The sequence below is a fragment of the Bidens hawaiensis genome, unplaced genomic scaffold (assembly GCF_021521415.1).
Source record: "Bidens hawaiensis isolate Kalapana, Puna unplaced genomic scaffold, B.hawaiensis_p1.1 tig00002125_1, whole genome shotgun sequence".
Taxonomy (NCBI): domain Eukaryota; kingdom Viridiplantae; phylum Streptophyta; class Magnoliopsida; order Asterales; family Asteraceae; genus Bidens; species Bidens hawaiensis.
Window position 1 is genome coordinate 1,150,451 of NW_027491113.1, and position 24,777 is coordinate 1,175,227.

The 24,777-nt window shown below is 37.8% G+C and overlaps 1 protein-coding gene and 1 pseudogene across 2 annotated transcripts; one reads left to right on the forward strand and one right to left on the reverse strand.

Annotated features, from left to right (window-relative positions):
* Nucleotides 1-13,634: 13,634 nt before the first annotated feature.
* LOC143608008 (protein NRT1/ PTR FAMILY 2.13-like) lies at nucleotides 13,635-22,728 on the reverse strand (annotated as a pseudogene). The gene is made up of 4 exons (XR_013149115.1): nucleotides 22,542-22,728; nucleotides 22,057-22,270; nucleotides 14,700-15,277; nucleotides 13,635-14,613 (listed from the first exon to the last, which is right to left on the reverse strand). The product of XR_013149115.1 is annotated as a protein NRT1/ PTR FAMILY 2.13-like (transcript).
* Nucleotides 18,681-21,655, forward strand: LOC143607535 (THO complex subunit 6-like). Its single transcript, XM_077082950.1, has 12 exons — nucleotides 18,681-18,851; nucleotides 18,944-18,975; nucleotides 19,612-19,710; nucleotides 20,071-20,132; nucleotides 20,251-20,311; nucleotides 20,394-20,454; nucleotides 20,548-20,601; nucleotides 20,704-20,784; nucleotides 20,882-20,921; nucleotides 21,042-21,154; nucleotides 21,257-21,367; nucleotides 21,467-21,655. The coding sequence occupies exons 1-12, from the start codon at nucleotides 18,681-18,683 to the stop codon at nucleotides 21,653-21,655; spliced, it is 1,074 nt and encodes a 357-aa protein (XP_076939065.1).
* Nucleotides 22,729-24,777: the final 2,049 nt, after the last annotated feature.

A 24,777-nucleotide genomic window follows, 5' to 3' on the forward strand; every position in this document is an offset into this window, starting at 1 on the left:
GTTAGGGATGAGCATGTTTCGGTCCGGTTCAGTTATTAGGCCAAACCGAAACCGAATATGAAGTCATCGGTTTTTTATAATACAAACCGTTCAGTTTTCGTATTTTCTGTTTCGGTTTGGTTATAGTCAGTTTCTTTATCAATGTGTAGACATTGCAAAAAAAAATGATTATTATAAGCTTGTAAGAGCATATTAGATACCACATATGTATTGCATTCGAAAACCAAAAAAAGTGTATGTTACGTGAAACCATATGAATACAAAGTTGCTAAAGCAGTAGAGTTTTAAATTCATCAAAATTCTTAATCAAAAAACACTAAAAGTTTTGTCACAATCTTCATTCATTATATTGTTCATCTTCAAAGTCTAGTCTTAGTCGTCATCACCATCAATCGATTCGGTTTGGTTTTTTTTCGGTTTTTTTAAAAATGGAAAACTGTAGGTTCCTGGACGGATCGTACACGGGATATTCTCTAACAACGCAGGTGCGGAATCCCTGCGTAGGTAGGTTACGAGTGTAGATATAGAAGAACACGAGCAATGAATCAAACACGTTATATTAATAACCAAACACGTGACTCGTAGTCACTAATACAGACTCTGGAACTAGCAAACACGTCTGCTTAAACTCGAACACTTGACTGAAACCCTAAACGAACGAACTTCTTTACGTTTCGGCTGAAACAGTGAATATATACACGACAACTTCGCCACAGGCGAAGTTGTCTGTAACTTCGCATATTCAACAAGTTCGCCTGAGCGAACTTGTTGACAACTTCGCTTGTTCAACAAGTTCGCCTGAGCAAACTTGTTGACAACTTTGCTAGTTACACAATCTAAAACATAATCAAATACACAATTACAATACAGACTCGATTACAATTACAAGACTATGAACTACTGACAAACATGCACCAACAGACTCCCCCTTGGCAGTAGCTTCATATCTTGATCTTCAAATCTCGAATCTTGTAATCTGCATCTCTAAGCGTGCGCCCCTTCTCTCACACATACTGTCACTACACTTTGATATCTCCTAGCTTGATCCTTCCAAGCAGGAATGTAGAAGATCTTCTTGTTGTTGAGTACTTCCAGATCAGCTTGCGACAGGTTAACAAGATGCATCGGGTCGTAAACCCGAAGCAGTTCTTGTTCATCCTCGTCCTCCATTACTGCCTCTGCAGTCTCACAATCCACAAACCACCATTTCAAATCTTTCAGCACATCTCGAGGCATAGCTTTCATGGGTACCTCCTTGATACATCGGACTGGTTTGTACTTCATTACCATCCACGGTTTACCATCTGCTCTCATACCTCTCTCTGTATCCTTCACTAATTTTCCCTTTTGTGGCTTTAGCAACTCAAACTTCTTTTCTTTTACTCCTTCTTTCCACATTATCTTCTCAATCATTCTAGCCATATTGTCGTTGTTTCGGTTTATCAGGCCCAACCTGGCCAAATCTTTTACTTCGCATTCAGGCAATGTGTTGAACGATCTCAACATCTTCTTGAAATATTGAACGCCATCATAACGCTTCACCACAAACAACTTGAGCTGTGCATCATAGATCCAACAAATAATCCCCTTTTTCGCCTCTGCATACCCTTTAATATTGTAGCTCTTTCTGAACATGGTTGGAACAGCAGGCTTCTTGGTCTTGACAAACCAATGAGCATATTCTTCCTTCCATCTAGGCTGCTCTTCCCACATCGTCTCATCCAACACCGTTTCATCACCAACACCCGACTTTTCCACTTCGGGAATGTCATGCTCAACATCATCATCCATTATCTCACCTTCTTCTAACACATTTTCCACATTAATCTTTTCCCCAATCCTCTCTATCTCATCCACGGGCAACACGTCGTCATCATCCATAAACTCATCGTCTTCCTCATCATCCAACTCCTTTAAAGCATCGATAACGTCCTCAACATCAGCATCATCACCCATACCAACAACAACATCACCAGCTACATCTGTAGACTCCCCCTCAGTTGTGGAAGCCCCAAGAGCCTGAGAGGTTCTTGGCAGCTCACCACCTGCACCCGAAGGTGCATTGGGATCATCGTCATGATCTTCTCGTCTTTTCGTTCTCAACTCATCGCCCCTACACGTCTTCTCCCCCTGAGATGCCAAGTAATCCTTGAAGGCATCAATTATTCGGCCATGTTCTACCAGGAGGGCAGCTTGTAGTCGATTGGATTCCACTAGGCGTTCAATAGTCTTAGTCTGTTCGGCAACAATACGCTCTAGTGATGTAATCCGTTCAGCATCTGAAGTAGGCAATGGAGTTGGTGGAACATCAGTAGCAGAAGTGACCGCAGGTGGTACACTTGGTAACCCTGCAGTTGTTGTGATAGTCGAATCAACGAAGCGTGCGACTACCACCGGTGGATCAAACGGTTGTGGTGGTAGAGACACCACTGCTGGAGCTGACGCTTCGACAGTCGTAACCTGTGCAGTAGTAGGAAGCAGTGACATACCTGACAAGACAGGCGGAGCAAAACGTACATGCCTTGAAGTCTCCCCCGCTCCAGTAGCCATACCTAGTTGTTCTCGTCGCGAACGTCTCATCACAAGTTGTACCGCTTCTTCCTCATCTCCTTCCTCTTCCTCAACTCTCGGCCTCTTACCCGAAATCCTTTCACGAGTCACCATTAGCCGTCTGGCCTCAGCAAACGTTTCATCTAACTCGGATTCAGCTACCGAAGTAGCTGCTGTTGAAGCATCCATAACTTGAGGACCCGAGATATCCATATCAAACAAACCGTGTCCACTGAAAGCAGCATCCAGATCAACGTTTTCAGCCGTGGACATAGTCTGTGCAATAGTAGCTGGCACAGCAGCAGAAGATACAACAGGCGCAGCTGATACAGCATGAGGTGCTGCCGCCTGATGTGGTTGGGGATCCCTGAACTCGTCCCCTCCTGCAGGAACATACTCCGGGTTGATGAGATACCCGAAAAGTGGAGTATGCCTTGGACGGCGTTCAGGGTTGCTACGAGTGCTCGACGTCCTACATTGAGCAAAAATACGCTTTGTAACACACTCAACATATCGAATAGGACGCCGTTGCGGTAGAGACGGAGCGACATGATTAATAATCATTTGAAGAAATCGCGGATACATGATAAATCGTTCTCGCGCCGTCGCCCGTCTCTGACGATCAATCTCATAGAAAATCATCTGACTAAAAGAGTAACGACGATTGTAAGTCAGGGCCGTCATGGCAGATTGCATCGTCGCACCCATCCCGTCTGTTCCTGCTTTCCTGCCGGACATGCACACAATTAACACGTGCATCAGAAAACGCCATTGGTCCAGCAGAAAGCCTTTCCTCCTCTGCGAGTCCCCCAGCGGACCCGAATAACCCATTCTCAAGTATGCTCCGTCACGGAAAGGAGCTACGAACTCCGTTGGGTCGTCTCGTGTCTCATTGCCGAACTGCAGAGCCAACCGAATGTCTTCCGAAGAAAACTGTATGTTTTGACCATTGACGGTTGCTCGCATCACCGGAGGCTCAGGTCTGCAATCATAATACACCGTCTGCCAGAAATCTTGTATGTTAGGCAGAGATATGGGTAGTGTATTAGTGATCGCGTGAAACACCCTTGATCTCTGGAGAAAAGTGATAATCTCCCTGTAGTCGTCAACGCCTCGTGCGTCAGGATCCAAAGTAATGTATTGGTTATGAGCTGGAAAGAATTGTCGTTGCTCATCACCATCATCACCACCAGTTCCTCCAACTGCAGCCATATCTGCACAAAACAAATCAAGTTAGAGACGTTTTATGTAACTCACAAGTTCGCAGTGTAGCAAGTGCGAAGTTGTGATGTAAGATACACAGGCGAAATTAAAGTTGAGGCGAAGTTGGGAACAACTTCGCTTCATCAGTAAATTCGTCTACAAAACAGTTAAAATAAAAGGATATAGGCGAAGATAAGGATAACTTCGCCAAGGCGAAGTTACAGTTAAGTTCGCCAAGGCGAAGTTGTGGATAACTTCGCCAAGGCGAAGTTGATGATAACTTCGCCACGGCGAAGTTGTGGTTAACTTCGCCAGGCGAAGTTGTGGATAACTTCGCCCTAGGCGAACTTAAGCGTCTGGCGAAGTTGAGATTAACTTCGCCAAAACCATAACTTCGCCTGAAACAGAATCGGCGACTGTTCGGATTCATAGGTCGAAATCCGATGTTTTCGGACCGATTTGACGATATAAACATGAAGAACAACATATTTCAATGGTGTATGGACGAAAAGGTCGTCCATGAACACGTAACGTGAGGTCGAAAACCTTGGTTTCGAGGATTCTTCGAGTGTTCGACGACCCGAGGTAAAATTATAAAGAGAATGAAAGGATGAAATCGACAACACATACCACTCAGTATAGTAGAAACAAAGAACAAAAGATCGAAATCGAAAGTGTATATAAGAGATGTTAACCGGAATTAAGGTTAAGTTCGCCGGAAAAAGTTAATAATAAAAAAATTTACTGTTTAAAACCCCTTTTATAGGGCTGAGTTGGTTCAGGCGAAGTTATTCTTAACTTCGCCTAAGCGAAGTTAAGTACAACTTCGCCGATTCAACAACTTCGCCCGATATTTACAAAAACAGCCCTTTCAGTTTGAAAAATCTTGAATATATCCTTATAAGTTACCAAAAAAAAGTTAAACAAAAATGATCAAGACCCAGTAACCAACAATAAAAATATAACTACAAAAACAGAAAATACTTATAAAATTTTAACGAAATAAGGGATCAAATTTCAGTCTAGCCAGGGACCACTACGTTTTAGAAAAGATCCGAACAGGAATCATACTAACTATGTGACTGTCACTTGGATCCGTGTTTGGCTGTATTATGACATAGAGAAACAGGTTATAAGCATGTAATAACTTAAATGGTTTTCATTGTTTCTGTGATACGGATTAAGGTTCAGTTAAGCTCAAAAATTTAAGTTGGCAACAACTCAGAGGTAATGATGCCTTCTATCTATTCTCAAAGCGTATTTGGCTATACCCAAGTCACCCCGAATTGACTTCGACCCATAGTGTCTGATTAACTTGTAGATACTCGTTGTCTGCTTCCCGTTTTCTTCTTACTCCAAACTTGAGAAATCTTGAGACGTTTTGGTTCTCGTGTTTATTGTCACTATTTCTCATAAGTACAAAAATTATACATTTTTTTTTTTTTTTTTTTTTTTTTTTTTTTTTGAATCAAACATAAGAATTTTCATCGGAGTACTAAACTACTGCAAGTCCCGAATCTGGATCACTGCAGTGTCTTGAAATGCTTTCTTCACGGGAATCAGAACACTCACGGGCTCGTGTATGACTGGGTAGTCGCTTTTCTGCCTATCCTTCGAAAAGATATGTATGAAGACATACAAAACTCTTAAGGAGTTTCCACGTAAATTCGAGTAAAATATAAGTTAGTATCACATCTACTTTTACGCACCATTAAAATTACCATGACATACAATGACTGTTCTAAAGCCTTTTAAGCTTAATAACTTCACTAGTTAGGCACACATAGTCAGTATATATATCATTTTCCAAGGTTGGATCAATTTTCTTTTAAACACAGCAAAGAACTTCTTACGAAGTAATAGACTTGAAAAGTAATTTCATTTCCCGAAATAAAGTTTTGAATTCAATTGCCCCAATCATGTCAAAGTCATCAGGTAAACGGCTATCCTGAAGATCCATTGGATCAGCTGGACCGACCACATGCAAGTATGTGTCCTTCTTACTAAGAATGACCGACTAATTTTCAGCAACTGAAAGAAAAACATGTCAACACTGCCCCAGTTACTTTCAGTCTTCCGGTTAATGGCTATCCTCATTTCCTAAGTCGAAAACAAGGACCAAAACATATCCGAGGAGATGTCCATCAAACCGAGGTAACCGACTAATTTTAAGCAATAAAGACTCATTTTTTTTTTTTTTTTTTTTTTTTTTTTTTTTTTTTTTTTTTTTTTGAATCAAAAACAAAGACATGGTTACTCGGGATTGATCATCCCATTTAGCTCAATTAGGTTTTGAAATCTGGATTTATCAAACGCTTTTGTAAACAAGTCAGCAAAATTTTCAAGTGTATCAACTTTTTCGATCTTGATCAGTTTCTTCTCAGCACAATCCCGTATGAAGTGATGACGAATGTCAATATGCTTAGTTTTACTGTGCTTCACGGGATTGTTAATTACTGAGATGGCGGCAGTGTTATCAATTAAAATAGGAGTGAGTAAGAAATTCAGACCATAGTCGCGCAATTGTTGCTGAATCCATAAAACCTGAGAGCAGCAGTTGGATGCTGCCATGTATTCAGCTTCGCAAGTTGAAATTGCAACTGATGTCTGTTTCTTGCACTGCCAGGAAACTAATCTTCCTCCAAGAAACTGACAGCCTCCTGTTGTTGACTTCCGACTCTGATTACAACCTCCATAATCAGAATCAGTATATGCCACCAGTTCAACGTCTCCTCCCTTTGGGTACCACAATCCTAGTTTCGGCTTGCCCTTGAGATACCGCAAAATCCTCTTCACACCTTTCATGTGAGATTCCTTTGGGTTTGCCTGAAAGCGAGCACAAAGACAAACAGAAAACATTATATCAGGCCTAGAAGCAGTTAAATACATTAAAGAACCTATTATCGCCCGATACAGAGTAGGGTCCACATCTGCGTCACCATCTGATTCAGCTCCCAATTTGTGATTGACGCAGATTGGAGTGTCATATGGAGAACTGTCCTCCATCTTGAATCTTTTCAGCACATCATGAACATACTTTGTTTGATGAATGAACATCCCATCTTTCTTCTGATCAACCTGCAATCCTAGAAAGAAAGTTAGTTCACCCATAGCACTCATCTCGAAACGTTTCTTCATGACAGCCTCAAAATCTTGACACATGGATACTCTTGATGCAGCAAAAATGATGTCATCCACGTAGACTTGAACCAGTAAGAAGTCACATCCTTCTCTCTTCACAAACAGCGTACTGTCGATCAAACCCCTTTCAAAACCATTTTCCAGCAAGTAGTCCGATAACGTTGAATACCAGGCACGAGGTGCCTGATGTAAACCATATAACGCCTTGCTCAACCTGTATACATGATCAGGAAAGTCTGGGTCAGGAAAACCCGGTGGTTGCTCAACATACACAACCTCGTCAACTTTCCCGTTAAGAAACGCACTCTTTACATCCAACTGAAACACCTTCATCTTTTTGAAAGCAGCAAACGCCAAAAACAATCGAATCGCTTCTAACCGGGCAACAGGAGCGAAAACCTCATTGTAGTCAATACCCTCTTGCTGATTAAAACCTTTAACAACCAGCCTCGCCTTATTTCTCACAATAATCCCTTTTTCATCTCTCTTGCACTTGAACACCCATTTCGTGCCTATAGCATGCACATTCTTTGGTTTTTCGACCAAAGTCCAAACTTCCATTTTCTCGAACTGAGCCAACTCTTCTTGCATAGCTTCGACCCACGAGCTGTCCTTCAAAGCCATTTGATAATTCTTTGGTTCAATTTGGCTTATGAAGCAAGAGTACAAACATTCATTCATAATACCTGTATCTTTAATGCTTGTATAAACACAGGTGTGCTCATTCAAACTACTTCTGGTTTGTACACTAGAGGACACATCACCTATAACATTCTCCAAAGGGTGATCTTTGTGAATTCTCGTGGTCGGAACAGCACCGACATGTAAATTGTCTTCCAAGTTTGAAGAGATCTCATCTATGGTAGTTTCAGGCCGAGAGTGAAAAGGATTAATAAACTCATCTTCAGTTGAGGCCGCAGGGGTATCGATAGGGTTTGATGTGGAAGGTTGAGATTTTTCTATCATCTGATGTTGCACTAGCTCCTCTTCCTCATCAAATATCATCTTCGTCACAACTCTTTCGTCTTCTTCAGCAATTTCCAAATTAGGTACGTTAAACGACTTAAACAGTTTAACATAGTCAAAAAGCTCAGCAGGTCCATTGCTTGGTTTTGGCGGTTGATAACTAGTAATGTCGGTGTTACAAACCACCTCCACCTTGCAAGTTGTCGTATTGAAGACCCGTCTGTTGGGAGTCCCAACAACATAACCGACTAGGATTCCCTCATCGGCTACTTCACCAAATTTCGAGTTAGTCTTCAAAATCGAACAAGGAGACCCAAAAGGTTCAAGACCGCACAAGTTGGGCTTCCTTCCATGCATAAGCTCGTAACAAGTTTTTCCAAGTCTCTTAACTGTTAACACCCGATTCAGAACATAGCAGGCTGTAGCAACTGCTTCAGCCCAGAACATCACAGGAAGCTTTGAGTCGGCCAACATAGTTCTGGCTCCTTCAATCAACGTTCGGTTCTTCCTTTCAGCTACTCCGTTCTGTTGTGGAGTATACGGAGCGCTATATTGATGCTCAATACCCTTCTGAAGACAAAAGATTTCCATCTCAAAGTTCTTGAACTCTGTCCCATTGTCGCTTCTGATGAATTTAACTGATTTACTCATGACGTTCTCGACTTTTGTAATGAGATTCTTTACCATCTGAGTCGTCTCGTCTTTCGTTTTCAGAAAATATACCCACGAGTATCGCGAGTAATCATCAGTTATCACCAAGCAGTAAGAAGTACCGCCTAAACTTTGTACATTCACCGGACCGAAGAGATCCATATGAAGTAGTTCTAGAGTACCATCAATTGAGTTGATCGTCTTGGTGAGATGGCTTTTCTTGTGTTGTTTTCCCTTCTTGCACGCTATGCATTTATCTTCAAAGTTAAAACTCTTTAAGGGAACGCCCATCACAAGCCCATTTTTGACAATGAAGTTCATCTTACGAAGATGAATATGTCCCATTCTCCTGTGCCATAACTCTGATTCTGATTCGCTTGCCTTTGTCATTAAACATGATTCTCTGGTGGCCATTTCAGTAGACCTCATATCCATCACGTATGTATTCGTTTCACGTGGAGCTTTCATTACTATCCATTCTTCTGGTATATGAAAACCAGGCTTCAATACAATCGCTTCATTCTTAGTGAAATGGACAGTGTATTCTTTATCACAGATCTGCGACACACTCAGCAGATTGTGCTTTAATTCCTCCACAAAGTTTACATTTTCAAGTGTCATTCTCCCATTTGACACAGTTCCTCTCCCAGTTATTCTTCCTCCGCTTTCACCAGCAAAACTAACTCTAGCTCCCTGAACAGGTTTTAAATCTTGCAACAAGTGTTTGTTGCCAGTCATGTGCCGGGAACAGCCGCTATCTACAATCCACAGATTGTTGGCAGCCCTGTTCAACTGTTCCTGCACAATAAAACAATGAGTTAGAATCTTGGGACCCAAGACCAATTGGTCTTGGATCGATACATCCCGTATCCTGGCTTTCTCAAGTTAGCATCAGGATAATTTCTGTACGTCCTGTTAGGGAATCTCCCTGCAGATTGAGTGTAATGCCTTCCAAACCTTTGAGAATAGAAAGTGTTATTTCTTGTGGTTTGGTTGTAAAAATGAGGTTGGTTTTTATGAAAACTTGAATTCGTTACATTTTGGCATTTTTTAAAGTTTTCATTTTTAGCAGGAACAAAATGACGCTTATCCTCATTTTTATTTGGCTTCACATCTCTAAATCTCGGTTTCAAAGGACAATCTGCAACAAGATGTCCTAACTTGTTACATCTAAAGCAACATCTACCCTCCATTTTCTTGTCAAATGTTGGTTTGGATGTAGAGGCAGTGTTACCAGCCGTTCGTCTCACATAAGGTGGGACGTACGGATTGAGTGGAGAACTCTTTTTAGAAACTTCATTTTTATCTCCATCGGTGGGTAAACCTACCTTCTCTTTTGTCTGACCAGATTCGGACAACATATCCGAATCTGATGAGACTGGACTTGATACAGAAATATTCACACTAGAAACAGGCGTACTTGTTTCGCCACAGCTAACATTTGGTTTTGTAATCTTGATTGGAGTTGTCTGAGGAATTTCGAAATCGACAGATTTCTGAACACTCGGATTATAAGTATAGTTGTGGTTAAAGGGTGGTGGAACTTCATTATATCCGATTCCTCCCCTCTTTGCAGAGGTACCTGGATCACTCACGAGGTGATCAAGGATGGCTGAGGAATTCCTGAACTGCTCAAGTTTGCGGTTCAGTTCCACCACCTTTACCTGGTGGTCAGCAATCTGTTTATCCCGATCAGCAATCACTTTAGTTTTTTCCTCCAAAACTTCATAACTAAGATCAATTATTTCAATTTTCTCAGCAAGTTTAATTTTTAAGCTTTGAACGTCTTTTTCACATGCTTTTATTTTAATTTTATAACTCGTTTCTCTTGCTTTCGTAAAATGGTGATCTTCTTTAACAGTTTTAAAGTCAGCATCTAAATGGACATACTGATCAGTTATTGTTTTAAGTTGCTCAGACAAATTCTCACAACTAGTACAAATAGTTTTAGGACTTACCTCGGAGCGATTATCTTTGTCATTTGCCATGAAGGCGGTTTCTTCTTCATTCGCTTTCTCTGTTTCTTCAACCTTCTCACATTCTTCAGCTTCAGTCTCAGCCATGTTAGCCTGTTCACCAGAACCACTTGGGCGTTGATTCCAGTTGTACTCTCCTGCCTCTCTGGTCAACATGGCATTTATCTCTCTTTTAACTCCTGAGTGTTGTGTAGGTCGACCTTGTCCACGTTCAACCCTCTCATTTCTGCATTCCTTGGCAAAGTGCCCGTACTGTTGACAATTGTAGCACCTTACCTTGGACTTGTCGAACCCGGGCCGACCACCAACGAACTTTCTCCCCGTTTTATTCATGAAACGCTTGACTCGCCTTACTATCATGGCCATTTGCCATTGCAAGTCCATCTCCTCCAGATCATCAGCATCGATCTGGTCATAATCCTCATCCAGAACAGCAGGGTCCACAATCTTCCCCTGGATGTAGTTTTCGTAGGAAGCAATAAATGAAGCATAGACTGCAAACTGCTCTTCAGCAGATTTTACACTCATAGGCATCTTGGTATAATTATTGCTTGATGCATTTACAGAAAAACTACTTGTGGATGCTTGAGGCTTTGAAGTACTAGATCCTCCAGCAACGAAACATACATCACCATTCGTGTTTACAGAAACGTTTCCATCATGAGGAGAGTCGGGACCTGACTCCCCTTTTGAGTAAAAAGCTGCAGATTCAGGTCTCGAGCTTGAGCCTGAGTTAATCTTTGCACCATACATACCAGGGTCTTGTATCTGGTCTGTTGGTGTTTCTTTTCGAACCATATTGAGCTCATAAGTTCTGAGCTTGTTTACTGCAGTTTCCAAATCACAGTTAGGAAAGTCTCTGTCTTCCCTCATAAGGACGGTGTACATTTCCCACTTCGGTGGGAGAGCATCGAGAAGCTTTTCGACGATCTCTTCTTCTCGGTAGGCAATCGAATAATTGCTAAGCTCTGTCATTAGATGATAGTATCTGGTGATAATATCATCCAAAGATTCATTCTTCAAATATTTGAAGACGGAGAACTGGGTCTTCAAGAGTTTAATCTTTGAGGCACGGATACCTACGTTCCCCTCGAATCTGTTTTCCAGAGCATCCCAAAGCTCTCTTGCAGAAGTGTACTTTCGGAACGTATGGAGAACTTCTTGAGGAAGTGCCATTGTTATCGCTGCATGGGCCTTGCTCTCGGCCTCATACATTTTCTTTTCTTCGTCCTCCATTTTACTGTACTTCTTCACCACGTCACGTCCTTCGTATTGCGCAGTTGGAGGGATATATCCATCCTGGATGCACACCCACATTTTGGCATCCTGATATTTGATGTATTGGATGAATCTGTCCTTCCATGCCACGAAGTCTGTTCCCTTCATCAACCTCGGAGCCTTAGTGGCTGACCCTGCCTCAACTTCCATCTTGACCAAATCGGAGATGTTGATAGACGACATCCTTGTAAAAACCTGAAAAACCTGAAAAAAAAAAGAAAATATTAAAACAGCTCAGTAGGCGAAGTTAAGGATAACTTCGCTTGAAGGTCAACTTCGCTGAATAGAGAACTTCGCTGAGGTCTTTAATTCGCTGAGGTCTTAACTTCGCTTCGCTCAGGCGAACTTATGAGTTGAGCGAACTTGGGTAGTAAGCGAAGTTGTGGATAACTTCGCTAAGGCGAACTTATGAAATCTGCGAACTTAAGTGTGAAGCGAAGTTGCGGATAACTTCGCTAAGGCGAACTTATGAGTTGAGCGAAGTTGTGGTTAACTTCGCCAAACCTTATATCTTCGCCAAAAACCCTAACTCCAGTGACGGCAACTTCGCCAGAATTTAACAACTTCGCCTGAATATCAGCAAGTTCGCCCGATGAACCTGGAAGTTTTTCCAGATCTGTTTTCTTCAAACCAGAAGCTCCCGATCAATGCTAAGGCTTGAAAATGACTGTCAAGCACTATTAGAACACAATCCCAACAAAAATACGTCTCGCGAATAGGTCAAACGAGACGAAACTACACTCGCGTGAAATCCCGAACCTCACAATCGAGCCAACCTGGCTCTGATACCAATTGTAGGTTCCTGGACGGATCGTACACGGGATATTCTCTAACAACGCAGGTGCGGAATCCCTGCGTAGGTAGGTTACGAGTGTAGATATAGAAGAACACGAGCAATGAATCAAACACGTTATATTAATAACCAAACACGTGACTCGTAGTCACTAATACAGACTCTGGAACTAGCAAACACGTCTGCTTAAACTCGAACACTTGACTGAAACCCTAAACGAACGAACTTCTTTACGTTTCGGCTGAAACAGTGAATATATACACGACAACTTCGCCACAGGCGAAGTTGTCTGTAACTTCGCATATTCAACAAGTTCGCCTGAGCGAACTTGTTGACAACTTCGCTTGTTCAACAAGTTCGCCTGAGCAAACTTGTTGACAACTTTGCTAGTTACACAATCTAAAACATAATCAAATACACAATTACAATACAGACTCGATTACAATTACAAGACTATGAACTACTGACAAACATGCACCAACAAAAACCGAACCTGGTTTTCCAAAAAACAAAAATTATCCGTCGGTTAATGCTTCAGTTCAGTTTTTCCGATTCAACCTTTTCAATTAATTCGATTTCAGTTCGGTTAATTTTATTATCTGTTCACCCCAAGGGAGAGTGATCAAATGCTTTACCAGGGTATATTTATGTTGATATTTAAAACATGGTTATTTCTTGTGTAATTTAGTAGAACAAATTATATATGCATGATTTTAAATGCACTAATTTTGACGTTATTTTACTAATCTCGTGAAAATAACGTTAAAAGTGACGGACGGTTAATCAGGCATCATGTAGTGGCGTTGATAGCCGAAAGACAAGGGTACATGCACCGATCAGCCGGTGTCCCGATGATTGAGTGCTATGTGCCTTATGTCCAAGGCTTGATGCAAAACTACTATCGAGCCGGGGGTCTCACCGGAAGCAGCCTCTCTATCCTTATGGGTAGAGGTAAGGCTGTCTACATCTTACCCTCCTCAGACCCTACCATAGCTTTGCTATTGGTGGGATATAGTGAGTACGACGATGATGATTTTAATGTCTAACAGGTTACTACAGTATTTTCATAAGCAACGCTACGTTAACAATTTTAAACAATTTACTATAAGTCTATAATCATGCATATTCATCTCGATCTCGTTTTATTACAATAACCGCAATACTATATAAAATTTATACGCACTCTTCTTGTATCATTTTTTTGATGCGTTTAACTCAATATCAAATCTAGATTCATCTTGGGTATCTTGGCTCTTTTCCTTATATTGATATTGAGATGCAACCAGAAGATAATACCCCAAGTTCAACACCCCCATTACAGCTATCACATAATAAAAGTAATCAACTCTACCGCGATTAATATCCGCGGTTAACCAATCGGGTCGCCCATGTTTCCCGGTCACCTTATGCACCGTAGTAACCAAGGCACTACTCACATAATTTGCACCCCCTATGGTCACAAAGAACATTGCATTACCCACACTCTTCATATTATCCGGGAACTCCTTATAATATAATTCAAGCTGACCGAGAATGGCAAACGCCTCGGCAAATGCCATCAAGATAAGTTGTGGTGCGAGCCACGCGACCGATAAGGGCCGGTTATGGTAAGTAGCCGTGTCACGTCTCTTTTTTTCAACCAACGCGGCAACTATCATTGATGCTATGGAAAAAACTATACCAATACCGACACGTTGGAGGAGCGTTATCCCGCTCTCTATATTTGTGATTTTTCTAAGAGACGGGACAATGATCCGGTCATAGATGGGGAGCCATATCCCAATGGTGATCATGGATATGACACCTATCGAGCCGGCCGGTATCTGAAAATGTGGACCGAGGTGACGGTCCATTTTTAAGGCTTGTAACACGGTGAAAGTGCCTTGTTGGATTAGTGTTACAAAACAAAGAGCACCCGAAACTAATATGGGGATAACTTTGATTAGGCATTTTACTTCTTCAACTTGTTGTATACTTGCCAACTTCCAAGGATTTACTCGAGATCCGTCAGGGTTTACTTCACCATCCACTATTATAGCAGCCTTGTTGAAGAACCTGATTAATCAGCAAAATTTAAATAAATAAATATTTACATATGAATATTATTTATAATAAAGTATTATGGAGTTTAAACACATTACCTTAACCTATTAGTTAGAGGCAATTTTGGGAATTGATATGTTCCTAATTTAGTACCAGGTGGATCATATAGCATCCCTCTAGCCATTGCCTTTTCGAGCTTGAGGTTACGTTTCTTGTAAGCCACGACAAGCGTTTGTGCGACCCCAGAGAAAATACTACCTCCAGGTTTGACATAAATGTACATTTTAGTGCCCACAAAGAACAACACAATAGAGCATGCCATGAGCGCGGTTGGGATACTGAACCCCAAGACCCAACTCACTGAGTCTTGAATGTAGACCACAAGGGTCATGGATATGAGCACGATGACGGTGAAGGTCGTGTAATACCAATTGAAGAAGCTAGTGATGCCTTTCCTACCTTCATCGGTGGTTGGGTCAAACTGGTCAACACCAAAAGGCAGACTGCATGGTCTTATCCCACCGGTTCCTATGGACAGGAACCCAAGGGCTAAGACTAAGATGCCAAGTTGTTTAGTGGTCGGGCCTTGACATTGGTTGATTATGGCTTGTTGGCGCGGACATGATGGCGGATGCAACGTTGGTAATGCCACTATTAAGGTCATGATCATCATTCCCTGTATAAATATTAAAGTTATCTATATTATGTTAGCAAGATAATGAGGTAATCTAAATGATTTATTTTATTTTTATTTTTATTTTTATATAATATAACTATAAATAGAATTAGAGATGCTATTTATAGTTATCTAACTTATCTGATCTTTTAACTTATATGTGAAGGGCTTAGGGCCGACCATGTTAAGATGTCCAATATCACATGTTAATTGAAACATAGTTTAATGATTTTTAACTTGTCGTGTCGTATTGTGGTTGTCAGTTGATTTTCTGGCTGTATTCACTTAGATGCATTCATAAACAAACGGCTGAAACTAGAAAGCTGCTAGACCCAAACCGAAACACCAAGAATGAAATTAATCGATATATAAATTAGTATATAATTTTATATCTATATGCTGGGTTTTTCAATGGAGACCCATGTTCGATCCGCACATACAACATTTTGAGGAGGGAATGGGTGACTCAATAAAGGAAAACCGAGATCTTTGTGATCTCCGGTTCGACCCTGAGGGCTTATGGGTTTTGCCACCAGTGAGTCTTCGGGCTGGTGAGTTTTCCCCAGCATTGAAGATAACTTTAAGACGCTTAAGAATTCCATACGACTTGATTGGACTAGTTGGTAGTGACTTTTTAACCTGTACGAAGTATCTAGAAAATTATGTGTGTGTTGACCGGTAAAAAAATATATATGTATATGTGTGCAGAAGTGTGTGTGGGTGATGATGATAAATTAAAATTGTTAAATAGTTAAGGAGCAAGTAAATTACTTTCTAGTCAGTGTGGTGTTGTAAATGATTAGAACATAAATGCACTAACGCTATGTGTAGTGGAGGGGCTATAAATTGGGTGAATTGCGACACGTGGCGCTCAGTCAGCAAAGGGTAAGAATTAGTTTTTGAGGTGTAATTATTTTGTAGCATAATATATATATATATATATCCACACACAATTAATATAATAATAATAATAATCAGAAAGAGAAGCGACAAAAGGTTCTCGCCCCCACCCCCTTCTCCCCCATTTCGCTGCGGGGGGGGGGGGGGGTGTTCTCACCCCTCTCGCCCTTTCATCGCCTGAAAACTTCACTCACTACAAGTAGTCTAACAACTTAGGAAGTAGTTGTTAAAAAAAATATAAAGATAAAAAACAGGAATATCTCACCAAAATAAAAAGCCACTAACTAGGAAGTAACACCTTAGATAGCATTATATCCGTGTGTTATTTATGATGGTAAGTAAATATAATGGAGGTAGATGAGTCTATATAAGAAGGTATTTTTGTATCTTATTCGAATCTCACATAGTCCATTAACAAAATATATGTTGGTCTCAAATATAAGGTGTTATGGCATATTGGATGTAGCCGGGAGAAGAGATTTAGAGCATGTTTGGGATTGAGTTTAAAAACTGCTTATTGTCTTATTGGGTTTTTCAAAAAATCATGATTTGAGCTTTTAGAAAACTGTTTATTAACTATTTCGAAAAGCTAAAACAAAAAGATTTTTATGATTGTCAAACACCATTTAACTTATTGGCTTTTTTGAAAAAGTCAATAAACTAATAAGGTGTCTTCAAACTCAATCTCAAACATACTCTAACGCCTTGTTCTTGAGCTTTTTAACAAAAAAAAGAAAAGGAAAGGAGAGGAAAGGATACTCTAACGCCTTGTTCTAGAGTCAACTTTGACCGTTTGAGACTAGTATTAAGATGAGTGAGATATTCATTTATGAATTCTTAAACGAGTGATTAAAATGAACCGTGACAAATATGGGTTTATGAAAGTTCACGTGTTACATTTTAATATATAAAAATATTATCTGTCAAAGGAGATTAGTTGGTATGTGATTGTCAATACATATCAAGCAATTTAATCGTTAGTTTTATTAAATAGGAGTACATTTTAAGAGCCCCTAGTTTTTATATATAACTTCTTGTACCAGATAAACATAAAATAAAAACAAAACCCATCAAAAGTATCCCTCACTTTAACCGTTAATGACATTCATCTCCATGAAGGGTCCAAAAAATCATTTACACCTTTTGGATATATAGTGGATGACCAAGCTAAACCTTTCTCTTTATTTTACTTATATTTAGGACAAATTCATATAATCATTCAGTCATCATGATAGACATGACATCATGTATACTTTTCATACGTGATACACATATAATATAGGGAATATCTCAATAATAATTATGTATGTGCCATTATGCATGTATGAAAAAAATTGTTAAAATATTTCATAAAACTATAAATTAATTAACTGAATAGGGATAGCTTACCGGTACTAAAAATGCCAAAATATGGGTATCGGTACTAAAAATACTTGATACCATACCTATACGGTTCTGGTTCGGTACCGTTACCGAACGTAAAAATTCGGAAAAATACCGGTATCGTACTTATCCCAAAACCTCAAAAATTAAAAAATCATAACAAATTGGTAACGACAATACCCAATTTGATACCGGTATCTGATACCGTTTGCTCATCCCTATAATTATAAAACTGTTACTGTTTGATTGCTTGTTTGATGTAGTTAAGATGAAGACGACTAGACGAGTACTGTATGCTCAATAAATTTAGTTAAAATGACAGCAGACCAATAAATATATGCACATGTCTCTTTAATGTTTAATCAATCATTAAGTCCCACCAAATTGGTAGTTTTATCGACATAAATAACGTGAACTATTGGACGATATAACAAGCATATAAAATTACTACAAATGGAATTGGAATATTAGCGTTTTACCTTTTACCAATAGTTGTAAAAAGACATATTGCTCACAAGGCCGACTCTGAGAATTGAAAAAGAAAATTTGGGCCGAAGACGAACAATATTTTGGACCTAAAGTAAAAAAAATATTTTTTTAGGTTTAAACAATTTAATTTTTAAATTGGCTTCCTTAGTTATGATTTGAATTGTTTAAAAAACTGATGTATAAAAATAGACTAAAACATGTTTCAAATGAAACTTAAACACACAACCTTTTGTTAAAACATTAAGTATAGATATAGTTTTTCATAAAAATACATATAATTTAAAAAAAATAAAAAATCCAGGCCTAGCGGGTAGTCGAGCATATGGCCGTCGACTACCCTGCCATATGCCATGGCCAACCTTGATGGCTCATAAGCAAATTTGATGAAAATTACCGTAAGGGGGTGTTTGGTAGAGGGAATTGAGGGGTGAGAAATGGAATTGGAAAGAATTCTCTTGTTTGTTTATGAAAGAAAGAGGTGAGAAATGGAAATAAACCATTTCCATTTCTCTGATTTTGTTTCTCTAAAAAAAGCGGAGAATTGGATTTCTCTGCTTTCATTTCTCCCATTTTCCTCCTTCATTTCTCCCATCTTTCATTCAGTCTCAACTCCTCCACGGCCATTTTTAAGATGCCTACAGAGAGCATACTAGATGACCTGGAATCCAGTTCACTCACCATCTTCCGTACGGTCTTCTCTCCTCCGTCTACCACTGATGACCGAAACCCTAATTACATCGTTGCCGCCTCTAGCGACGGTTCAATCGCATCATATTCGCTATCCTCTCTAATATCCTCCGTCGTATGTTGTAGTTACATCAATCTGCTATTACTCTCTAATTTTTTTATACTTGCCAACCAATTTTATATGCATTTCTTTGCTTTTGCTTACAGTCACCAGCTGTTGGGAGTTCTAGGGCTCAAAAGTAAGTAGTTTATATTTTATGATTGTTTATTTATGAATTAAGTAGTGAATGCGGATAAATATCGGATATCGGTCAAGGATTGATATTTGAGATATCGATCATCGCGATGGGATTTCGCTAATTGTAATATCATGTAAAATTCAATATATTCTCTTACTATTAACAGATTAACCTTTTGCAACTGCCAAAACACTAACCATTGTGGCAAGTAGGAACTAATTAAGACTTAAAATACTAACATTGAGCACTAAAAATGGATAATGAAGAATTTAAACACTGATATAGGGAATATCGGTGATATGTCAATCAATATCGCCGATATAATCGGTACTGATATTCTGGCCAATATTTTACCAAGGGACCGATAACTGATATAGGTGATATATCACCTATATCGACTGCATAGTTTATGAATTGAAAGTGATTATACAAAGCCTTTTGAGGATGCATTTAGATTGTGTTTGTTGAATATGTGATTATTATTATTGTTACAGCTTCATGTTCTATGATCATGATTGAGTATCTGATTTTGATTAGTCCTTACACATGATCACTTTCAAATTTTAAAATTGTGATTCCAAACACCCCCTTAATGAGGGTGTGTATTTGCGGCTTGCTTATGGTAGTTTTCTTTAGTTTATTTGTAGCTGAACCAGATTGTTTAATTAATGGACACGATGGGCCTACTTATGATGTCAAGTTCTATGGCGATGCTGAAGATTCCTTGCTGTTGAGGTAAACATCTAATGATGCTTGCTAGTTATATACTTATTATGTGTCGGCAATTCCTTTTTGTTTGCTTGTTTGTTTAGACTTGTTTAGTTTTCATAGTATCCATTCAACAATCGAGTCTAGTTTGTAAGAAAAAGTATAACTATTTTACTTTGAGAACAATACAAACTATTATTTCCTAAAGTGGACCATATTCCCGGATTGATGATATGTTCCCTTGGTCGGAAAAGATAAATTGATGAACGCTGTAGAATTACTTAGAACTAGTTGTTATTAAGATAATGTCTTTCTCATGCTCGTTCTGTAAACAATTTATGTTGGATTAACATCGTCTTATATCTGTTAACTTATGTTTTTATTTAGTTGTGGTGATGATGGTCGGATTCGACGATGGAAGTGGATGGATTTGTTTGAAGCAAAGCAGAATGGTTTGTCACGCGAAATTCTATTCATTATCATTTTATTAAGTTTTGAGTTACAGTCCAATAAATGTGATATATTCGTTCTTTGACAAAATCTTGATACACTTTTTATTCACTCTACACATTATTCTTGAAGGTGGCCTTTTGAAGCCGCAACTTGACTTAGCAAATCCTCAACATAAGTTAGTCACATAAACTTAAAACGATGATAAATTATGAGTGTGTTAGTTTAGTTCTAAGTAATGTTTTTTTTCTTCTCCTCAGAGGTCCTTGGGGTGCATCTTCTCCTATCCCTGAAACTAATGCTATTGCTGTTGATACTCAGGTCTGTAAGCTTTTCCTTAAAAAAACATTTGTTGGCATTTATAACTAGATAAACATGTATGTAAGATTTGAGTTGATTTTTCATGTACCATAGGGAGGTTCCATATATGCAGCTGCTGGTGATTCATGTGCCTATTGTTGGGATGTGGTATGTATTTCCTGAATGTGATTAAATAATCAAATACAGAGATTAGTTTTCTTTTTCCCTTTTTAGATAAATGGAGTTCTATGTTGTGCAATACGTTTTCAGGAGAAATCTAAAATCAAACTGACTTTCAAAGGGCATTCTGGTTATCTACATTCTGTTGTTGCCCGAAATTCTTGTAATCAGGTATATGCTGATACGTTTTTTTTCTCTTCTCACTTAATTTTGTTTTCAGTTAATGTATTCTGTTAGTTAATCTTGTTTTCCACTGCTCTGTTTGTAGATTATAACTGGCTCAGAGGATGGAACAGCCAGAATTTGGGGTACGTATCCCAAAACACTTTGGTTAAATAATTAGATTGCTATTTTTTATAGTTTCTGCAATCGAATTATAGGTATTAGTTATCGACCGGCCAACTCTTAATTTGGTTAGTTTATTGCAGATTGCAGAAGTGGAAAGTGTACTAATGTTATTGAGCCAGAAAAAGATAAGAAATCTAAAGAGTTCTTTTCATATGTCAGTTGCATTGCTCTTGATGCTAATGAAAAGTGGCTGGTAAGGCAACAATCTTTATATATATTCTAGTTTTTTGTGACCACATGCCTTCACACGTGTTTCTGTTTTAGTTTTTAAGTAATACTGAACATATATTTGTAGGCATGTGGGTCTGGGCGAAATTTATCAGTGTGGAATCTTTCAGCTTCTGAAAGAATTTCAGGGATCACGACACGTGCTTGCATCCAAGATATATGCTTTGATGATAATCAAGTAACTACTTTTATTTATTTTAGTTTGTGGGCCATATACTCTATGTGAAAGTTATCTTCCCTTTGTTTATTTTACTTATGTTGTTTCGATCATTTCCAGATTTTAGCTGTGGGTGCAGAACCAGTTTTGAGTCGTTATGACATAAACGGTGTTATGCTGTCTCAGATACAATGCGTACCTCGGTCAACATTTTCTGTTTCCTTGCATTTATCGGGTGTATGTTCCTCGTTTCCAGTTCCTTTTTTGTATTCAACTCCGAAAAGATTTTTAACTATTTTTAACCATTGAGATGGTCGAGTTGTATACCGATGGTTCAATGGGATAATTGTGTATGGTTGAAGTATGTTTTGTATGTGAATTGGTTTTAACTATGGTTGATGTTTTTTGCTTAAAAACTATGTTTTGTATGTGAATTGGTTTGATCAATGCATATTTTTGTTGGAATTTATGCATCTTTTTATATGTTTTTTATTTTTTAATAAATATTTGTTATGAAAAAAATACTTGTGCTAATGATAAAGTTGATATAATTCTCTGTTTATTTTCTATGTACTAAACAAGAGAAATGATTCTCAGCTATATTTCTCTACTGAAATCTCTGTACTACCAAACAGAACAGTCAATTCTCATTCTCCAGACCAATTCCCTTTCTCTGCAATTCCATTTCTCTACAATTTCATTCTCTGTACCAAACACCCCCTAAGAGTAGCGAAGGAGGAGAAGGCGATGACCCAAAACTTTCCGAGATAAAGGCACCGATGAGAGGAGTAAAATTGATAAGTCCGGACCAAATGTTGATTAGGTTTGATACTGCTACTTGGTTCATGTGGAATACCGTCATTAGAAACACTGTGAAGTTAGCTACCAACCCAAATGACGCGAGTCTCTCAAAAGATTCATTTCCTACATACAAATGCATTTTTTAAAAAGATTGAACGAGAATCCAAACAAAGTTAAACGTCTATGAAGCCTTATGAATGAACGAGATTTCAAACAAGTGTCTAGAAGTATTGAGTCTACAAAGCCTTATGAATGAGCGAGAATCCAAAAGAATATAGACGCTAAACGTCAACAAATCTTCCTTATGAGTGAACGGGAATCCAAACAAGAATATAGAAGCTATATATGTAACTAGCTAATATAGTGTCTAAAGGGAACTTCATTATATTAATACCTAGAATATAAGGCATGGACTTCCAACCACCGGGCTTCCGTTGGATGGGTTTTGGTTGCGGTGGATGGTCGTCATGATGAACTTTCCCGACTTCATTTTTGGGGGGAAACGATTGTGGTGGCATTGATCTTGAAGAAAAGAGTTGCAAGTGAGCAAAGAAATCCTTAATTGCTTCTTGCTGTTTTTTGGGAACTCATATGCTCACAAGTGCGATCCTTACACTTCTACTTCATCATATATTTATAACCATAAGGCACACATAACACAATTATTGGTTTCTTTGGATAAAAAAAAAGGTAACATAATTACTCACGTTTGATATTTACTCATACAAACACATAAATAAATAATGATGTGAAGCGCATCATTTTTAATGGCAAATACGGAATATTGATGGTTAGCTAAAAAATTAATGAATATTCTAACTAGTAAACTATATGAGATAAATTTTGGGTCAATTTCATATAATACTAATTAAGTTTCAAAAGTGTTTCAAAAGTGTCACTCAACTTTAAAAAGTGTTTCAATTTGGTCACTCAACTTTCACATTTTATTAAATTAAAGGTTTTAACATGTTTTTTAACGTTTTTATGTTTTGTTTGACATAGGAAATCTTTTTATTTTTTTTATGTTGACGTTGAGTTGCGACGTTGAGTTTATTTTTTTATTTTTGAATTTTAATATAATTAACGTTTTTTTTTTTTAAATATAACTACATATATTGTAATTTTCAACCCCCACATCTTATCCTCTATTTCTTTCTTAATAAACAAAAAAATCGGTGAGACTCGATTTGAAGATTTAGTGACTCGATTTAAGAAAAATATGCATGAGTGACCTAATTGGAACACTTTTGAAAATTGGTTACTATTCTATGAGATATTCCCGATAAATTTTAGATATCAAATTTGGACCCGCTAAAAAATTATTTAATGTGATGTTTGGCTCACATAACTTTCTTCAAAGATATATATATATATATATATATATATATATATATATATATATATATATATATATATATATATATATATATATATAGGTATTGGATCATTTCAGAAGTTTTTTTAGTGCGAGAAGTGAAGGTGTAACTCCATTAATCCCTAATTTCACTCCCTTTCTTATGTGTAGGTGCGTTGTGTAGGTGCATATGTATTGTGTGTAGGTACGTATGTTTGTATATGTGTACATATGTTTGTATATGTGTATGTATGTTTGTATGTGTGTAGGTACATAGGTTTGAATTTGGCTCGGTACATTTATATGTTTGTAAGTAGGTTTGAATGTGTAATTAAGACATAAATACAACCAACCTACATATATATATATGTAACATCATATGAAAGGGAGTGAAATTAGGGATTAATGGAGTTATACCTTCACTTCTCGCACTTCTCGCTGTAATATCACTTCTCGCAAGATCCATCCCCTATATATATATATATATATATATACTAGCTTTAGAAACCCGTATATTACACGAGATAAGTTAATGTATAAATTACAATGAAGAACTTAATACAAATAAAAATATATAATTAAGTCTCTTTATATTATTTAATTTTTAAGACTTGTTAAACATTGAATATATGAAACAAATAAAAATAAAAAAACTATTATAATTTTCTTAGATGTTTCAAAAATTGAATATTAGTGTACTCTTTAAATATAAACTCTTTTATTTACGTTTAAATTTGAAGAAAATATCTTTTATGGCATGTAATTATTATATTAATATTTTTTTATATTAAGTATGTTTACAATATACTTTATGGCATTAATAATTTAATCAATTGAGATTGGTCAATTGATATGGTATGTTGAATTTATAATCTATACTATATATTGAAAGATATTTTTTTTTCTTTTCCATCAATAGAAGAGAAGTGATTTGGACAGGAATTTAATAGTGAGAATTAATCTTAACATGTCATGTGTCCAAAATTATTTTCTTTTATTAGTATATAGGTAGATATATAAATGAGGGTTATCCTAAAAATAAGTAGTTTCCTAGGAAGACTAGGAATAAATCATAGTCATTGGATCATGTTAATCAACGATTGAGATTTAAAATTACCAATAACTGACATAGTTTCCTAAAATTGTTCTTTCACCATAATTTGTAATGTCAAATGTTAAAAATTTGTTGATTCTTACCATTCCTAAGAAACTCCATATTCTTATTTGAACCATTATATACATACATATATATATATAGAGTTTGGATCAAATATAA

Excerpts from the sequence above, each read along its gene's own strand:
- LOC143607535 (XM_077082950.1), top strand. The coding sequence starts at position 18,681 with ATGCCTACAGAGAGCATACTAGATGACCTGGAATCCAGTTCACTCACC. Across the intron at positions 18,852-18,943 it reads CCTCTCTAATATCCTCCGTC|TCACCAGCTGTTGGGAGTTC; the intron begins GTATGTTGTAGT and ends TTTTGCTTACAG. Across the intron at positions 20,922-21,041 it reads TGGAACAGCCAGAATTTGGG|ATTGCAGAAGTGGAAAGTGT; the intron begins GTACGTATCCCA and ends AGTTTATTGCAG.